The 7,205-nt window shown below is 37.2% G+C and overlaps 1 protein-coding gene across 1 annotated transcript in view; it reads left to right on the top strand.

Annotated features, from left to right (window-relative positions):
• Positions 1 to 559: 559 nt before the first annotated feature.
• The window catches only part of LOC104998845 (complement factor H-like), a 94,592-nt gene continuing 87,946 nt past the window's right edge, over positions 560 to 7,205 (top strand). The window contains 3 exon segments of the mRNA XM_010854243.1: positions 560 to 672; positions 1,609 to 1,797; positions 2,224 to 2,400. Coding sequence (XP_010852545.1) covers positions 615 to 672; positions 1,609 to 1,797; positions 2,224 to 2,400 — 424 coding nt within the window. The 5' untranslated portion in view covers positions 560 to 614.

Here is a 7,205-nt window from a genome sequence, read left to right as displayed (position 1 = left end):
GTATATGAGTTGATGGATATTCACAAACCTTATTGTTGTAATCATTTTATGATATATTAAAATTACATCATTAGGCCATACACCTGAAACTTATTCAGTGCTTTATGTCAATTATATGTCAACAAAATTGGGAAAATTGATAATCATAAAACTCACACATAAATAGCATGTAAGTAACGTGATTGTTCTATAACTTGTGTGACTGTTTTTAAGATCTAATATAATTACAAAAAAATCTATTCACTTCCTTAAGCCCATGAAAATATGAATGACCCAAATGGCTGGGAAAAACTTCACCTACTCTCTAGAAGTACATTATTGAATGTTAGTATCTGATATATGGCTTTGGAACCAGTCCATATTAGCCACAGAGAGTTGTGCACATAGATGTCAGGTGATGAATACAATAACTTATTGTGAAACTACCAACAGAAACAAGTTGGGGACATCTTGAAACTTTGAACTTTGATATGTACACAATGGCACTAATTAACTAGGTTCATTGTAATGCATTTAAATTCAGTCACACTTGGTAACTGCACATGGAGCAGATTTTGAACCCTAAACAGTGCAACTGGAGTATTTGTGTGAATGTACCATTGTGAATATCTAACATGTTGTTGCTAATCAATGTCATTCTCACCTCGTGGTTTTACACTGCTCACGGACAGGGTAAGTTGAAACAGATATAAACACTCAGCCTTCCTCCTAAATATAACTATTTACTTTCCTTGTGTGTATTCTGATCTAATTGACTGGTTAAAATAGTCTACACTGTGAGATAACCATAAGAATATATTAATGGAAAAATTATCAGATATTCACCTAAAAGAGGAAAACAAAATAAATACTTTTCTATGTCAGCTGAGTTTCACAGTGCAAAAAGGTATGTAGTTTATGGGGCCATGTGAATATGCTCATGAAAATGTGAATAGAAAATGTGTCACAGAAAAGCTAGATTATAATTCTAGAATGTTTAGGAGAGTCTTACTTGTAATATGAGGAAAATCTGGAGAACAATGGTTATTTTTATACTTTTACACATGGTGACTTTGCAGGTTCAAATCTCATTTTAAATATGTTCAGTTGACTGTATTGTGATTACAGCTTAATAGACCTATTGAAGGTCATTAACATCACTGTTAGTTTAAGGCTTTAAAAAATCCAGCTTGGGTACCAGATACATTTTCCTTTTACAAAATGTGGAATACAGTTTTAAATTCCAGTGTAATGCTGATACATTTAGAATTATTTTCAGAAAGAAATGGAAATGTTGACAACCTTGAAAAAAACTTGTCATTTAATTTTTAAACATAAGTTCTTTTTATTAGTTATCTATTTTTTACACAATAGTGTATGCATGTCAAGCTCAATCTCCCAATTCATCCCTCTACCCTTGGGCCCCTTTTTATCCATACATCCATTCTCTTCATTAGCAAAGAGTTCCTTGCATACTTCAATCATCTGAATTTTCTGTAACTTTTTTTTTCCCTAGAAACCATAATGCAATGAGTGTAATTAACTGAACAAGGATATAATTCATAGATGAAATATTAATTCAAATTGTATACTGAGATAAAACATTATTTCTACTTTTGTTATTCCAAGGAAAACCTTGTAATTATCCAGTAATAAAACATGGAAGGCTATATTACTCATACAGAGGATACTTTCCAGCACGTGTAAATCAACAGTTTGTCTATAACTGTGATCATCATTTTGTGCCTCCTTCACAACGTTCCTGGGACCACCTGACTTGCACAGCAGAAGGATGGTCTCCAGAAGAACCATGCCTCAGTAAGTAAACCTCTTTAAGTTTATATGCATAATCTTTGAAAGAGTAAAGAGACAAAAGTTGACAAGTGAGTACAGTTAAGTGTTATATAACAACAGTAAGGCCAAGGGATGAGTTCTATGAGAAAAAAATCCAATAGAACTTCCCTTTACTAGAAACTTTTCATGTAAATCCTGTGAGAGATACAGAGACTTTACAAGAATATGTGCATCATTTATACATATTTTACTCATAAAACTAAAGACAAATAATATGGAATGTTATCTTTTTAATTTTCCACAAATGTGGTACTAGCTTCCATTTTTATTGTTGCATGTTATATTTTAATACTAATGTATTCTTATGTAAATTCTATAAGGTTAATCTTTAATGTACTATTTTCCCAAATTTATGTTGTATTTCTTTCATATTAATTTTATGATCCTAAGGACAATGTATTTTCAATTATTTGGAAAATGGACATACCCCACATCCTGAAGAAAAATATTTACAGGGTGAAACTGTAGGAGTTCGCTGCTATGAAGGCTACAGTCTTCGAAATGATCAGAACACAATGACCTGCACAGAGAGTGGCTGGTCTCCTCCTCCCAGATGCATCCCTGTCAGTGAGTAAACTGGGCTGAAATCCCATGTGTTCATAATTTTCTAAGACTCAGCTGTATTATCCACTTCAAAAGTTTATATCAGATTCTTGTTTTGCCAAAGGACCTATTTAATTTTATTGTTTACAAATGTCTATGAGTGTACGTATAGACTTCTTGATAAGTATATAACAAAATACATGTACCTATTGATAGACAGTAGTCAAGAAAAGAGGAAAAGAAGAAACCTGTAATAACAGAGTGAGGTCAGAAAAATGGCAGGAGTCTCACTGTCTCTCCTGATATAAACACAGACTTTGACCATCATTTGTGGATAACGATGGTATCTTTGTGGGGTCCAGGAGTCTAGCAGAGACATGACAGCATGCTGCTAGGGCACTAAGATTCAAGGCTGGACACCTCACAGGGGGTTAGAGACGTAGCCTCATACTGCCCCTGAAGTGGCCCTGCTTAGTGCCAAGACAGACCCCTCAGCACAGGATTTTACCTGTGGGGAAAATAAGAGCGTGTGAGCAAGGGCGGCGTCCTCATCTTCCATCACACTTCTCTCTCCCCTTATCCAGGACACTGGGGTCACCTGCATGGCTGGGATGGGGAGAGGCCAGGAGCACAGCATCCAGGGCTAGAATTCTTCAAGGAACATGGGTCCTACTGACCATGTGGAGACCCCACCAGGGAGCCCCAAACCATTGCAGACACCGTGCTTGTGGTTCTGCGCACCCCTGGGCCCCTCATCTCATCCACATCCCCTCCCCAGGTCCAGCTCCCTGTCTAAGTCCCCATGGTTGCATCTAGACCTTTGCAGATGGCCTGCGGTAGATCTAGAAGCCAATCTGTCCCCATGGGTCTGTGAGAAAGCATAGGAATGTAAGCATTTGGCATTGCCCCAGGGAAGCAGTCAGGAAACTGTCAGCACAGAGACTGTCTTTGCTGCGTTGATAGATGCATATGAGCTTCAGAATTCTCTCCTAGGAGGAATTGAGTACATGGGACAGGTGTCTCCTTAAAAAATGTCTGAAAAATCTCAAAATCCCTATCAATGTGACAGTGTACTTCCCTCCCCAGGTCAGTCTGTAAACACTGGAGAGAGTGACTGCTTCTTTAAATGCAAACACAGCAACCTGAGACTTCAAGGGACACAGACATCAAAGGACTAAAATGTTAACAAAGAAACACAATAGTTTTTCAGTTACTGACCCCAAATAACAGATACGGACGATTTGTCTGATAAGTAACTCAAAGTAATTGCTTAAGAATTTCATTGAGATAGAAGAAAACAGTGGAGAAGGAAATGGCAACCCACTCCAGTATTCTTGCCTGGGAAATCCCATGGACAGAGGAGCCTGGATGGCTACAGTCCATTGAGTCTCAAATAGTCAGACACAACTGTAGTGACTTAGCATGCAAACATGCAATCCTTTATATTTAGAGTAATTATTGATAGATAAGGATGTATTAATATTATCTTTTTTATTTTACAGGATGTTTTGTAGTTTCCTAATTATTTCCTTCCTCTGATGGCTTGCCTCTTTGAATTCATGATTTTTGTTATAGTAGTATGCATTTAATAAACTTTTTTTTTTTACCATTTGTGAATCTAGTATGGATTCTTGCTTTATGTAAAGCAAGAATTTACATAAAACACCTTACAGAGAGAGCAGTGTATTTTATGCTGACAATATATGAACATCAACCACATATTAAATCTCCTTCTTTTTACCCTTCTCCATTTTATCTTTTTGATGTCATGATTTACCTCTTTTTATAGTGAGTACTTAATTAAAAAATAATTGTAGATATAGTAATTTTTATATTCCTGTACTTTAACTCTTAAATAGTTAAGTGTTTAACATTCCATATCAAGGTACTGCAGTGTTCTGAATGTGAATTTGCACTTAAGTTTACCAGTGTACTAGGTATTTTCATGGAATGAATTAGCATTCTTTTACTTAATCTTCAATAATTCCTTTTAATGTTTCAGTAATGAAGGTCTGTGTGCCTACTCAGTTACCTCAGCTGTGTCTGACTCTTTGGGACCCTGTGGGCAGCCTGGTCCCGCCAGGCTCCTCCCTACACGGGGTTCTCCAAGGAAGAGTATTGGAGTGAGTTGTCATGCCTTCTTCAAGGAAGGTCTAATTATGTTCTGTTTCCTCAATATTTGTTGGTCTGGTGAAATCTTTATATTCTTTTCTTTTCTGAATGATATTTTCAAGTATTCTTCTTTGGCAGTTTTTTCTTTCAACACTTGGAATATATCATCCCACTTTCTCCTGGCCTAGTAGGTTTCTGCTGAGAGATTTGCTAAGATCCAAATGAAGGCTCCTTAGTAAATTTCTAAGTTTTTGTTTTGTTAGCTTGTTTGTTTTTTCTTCATGCTGCTTGAAGGCTTCTCTATTTTTCTTTGATTTTTGCAACTTTATTATAAATGCGTGTTGTAGAGGATTTTTTAAGTTGATTTGGTCACCTGTAAGCTTCCTGAACTTAGATATTCAAATATGATCTTTGATTTGGGGAGTTCTCAGACATTACTCCTTAAATATATTTTCTGCCTCATCTCCTTTTCTGCTCCTGGAACTTCAATAATTTGCAAATCAGTTCTGTTTTCAATGTAGCATAGATCATGTAGCCTTTCTTTGTTCTTTTACATTATTTTGTTTTTAATTTTTTTTAATTTTGTTTTTAATCTCCCTGGACAGGATAACTTTGATATATCATCTATCTGACAGATTCTTCTACCTTTTGACTCTGTGGTTGATGCTCTTTAATGAATTATTTCATTTCATCCTGGAACCTTCAGCACAAGAGTTTCTGTTTTTTTATGATCTGTATATTTTTATTAAACTGCTTGTTTTGTCCATTGTTTATTGTTTTCCTGCTTTTGTTCAAGTATCTTACTGTATTTTCTATAACACACCAAGTTATTTAAAGTGGCTATCTTGAATTCTTCACTGGATAAATCACACATCGCCAATTGGATATGAATACTGAAGATTTTTATACTTTGTTGCTGTCATGATACTTTGAGTTCATGTTCCTTGAAGTTTTGTGGTGCTGTTTTTCTAATTAAAGTTCCAGTCTCCTTTGGGTGAGAGACAACTTCCTTCAACCCTGCTAGAGACTCCGCAACTATTTCAGATCTTCTATAGTGGCACCTGCTGACACTTCTCATCCCTGTTTTGTCAGAATTTCTGTGCTTCTATGTCTTGTCTAGATAAATTAGCGCACCAGAAATGGTACTGACAGCCTGTCCTTTGTTTTCCCCAAAGTAGCACTACATCTTTTTAAATTTTTTTTTACTTTAATTTTTTTTTTATTTTAAATGGAGGCTAATTACTTTACAATATTGTAGTGGTTCTTGCCATACAATGACATGAATCAGCCATGGGCATACATGTGTTCCCCATCCTGAACCCCCCTACCACCTCCCTCCCCATCCCATCCCTCAGGGATATTTCAGTGCACCAGCCCTGAGCACCCTGTCTCATGCATTGAACCTGGACTGGCGATCTGCTTCACATATGATATTATCCATGTTTCAGTGCTACTAATCTTGTGTTCCTGTTCTGGGCCACAGATTTAAGCCAAATTTCAGTGCAAGCTCACTGGTGGTCTGTCAAAGGTTGCTCTTCCCTCTGAGTCAGTTATAACCACAGGGATCTGGCCACAGGATGTGAATGAAGCAGACAGAGGTCCTCTTGTCAATACCTGGAGTTTCACAGAAGGACTTAGCTCCATGCATGAATTTAAGATAGGCTTTCCAGGACTCCTGGAGTGCAGCTGAGAGGGAATTGCGATGGTTCATGAGCCACTGTAGGCATCACAGTCAAGACAGAGATCTGTCTGCCTTTTACCTCATGCATGCATGAGCGAGCCTCCTCCTGGGTCCATTGGCATATGGAATTTCAGGGGTGGATGGTTGTTTATTTTATATTTATTTATTTTTAATAGAAGTATACTTACTTTATAGTATTATGTTGGGTTCTACCAAAAATCAACAAGAATCAGCCATAGATTTACCCATGTCCCCTCCCACATGAATATCCCTCCCAGCTTCCTGCCCATCCCACCCTTCTAGGTTGTTACTGAGCTCTGGTTTGAGTCCCCTGAGTCATACAGCAAATTCCCATTGACTGTCTATTTTACATATGGTAGTTTAAGTTTGCATGCTAACCCTCTCCATACATCCCACCCTCTACTTCCTCCCTGCCAGCCGTGTCCATAAGTCTGTTCTCAGTGTCTGTGTCTCTATTGCTGCTGTGCAAATAGGTTATCAGTACAATATTTCTAGATTTCATGTATATGTGTTAGTATACGATATTTGCTTTTCTCTTTCTGACTTACTTCACTCTGTATACTAGGCTCTGTGTTCATCCACCTCTTTAGGACTGACTCAAGTGCATTCCTTTTTATGACTGAGTAATATCCCACTGTATATATGTAGCACAGCTTCTTTATCTATTAATCTGTGGACATCTGTGTTGCTTCCATGTCCTAGATGTTGTAAATGGAACTGCAGTGAACATTGGGGTACATGTGTCTTTTTCAATTTTGGTTTCCTCAGGATATATACCTAGGAGTGGGATTGGTGGGTCATATAGTGATTTTACTCCTGGCTTTGTAAGTACTCTCCATTTTGTTCTTTAGAGTGGCTATATCAATTTACATTCCCACTAACAGTGCAAGAGTGTTCCCTTTTCTCCACACCTTCTCCAGCATTTATTGTTTGTAGACTTTTTGACGATGGTCATCCTGACTGGTGTGAAGTGATATCTCATTGTAGTTTTGATTTGCATTTCTCTAATAGTGAT

This window comes from Bison bison, unplaced genomic scaffold (genome assembly GCF_000754665.1).
Source record: "Bison bison bison isolate TAMUID 2011002044 unplaced genomic scaffold, Bison_UMD1.0 scf7180017864338, whole genome shotgun sequence".
NCBI classification, from domain to species: domain Eukaryota; kingdom Metazoa; phylum Chordata; class Mammalia; order Artiodactyla; family Bovidae; genus Bison; species Bison bison.
The sequence above is the reverse complement of the archived record's forward strand: the minus strand, read 5'-3'. Positions and strand labels throughout refer to the sequence as shown.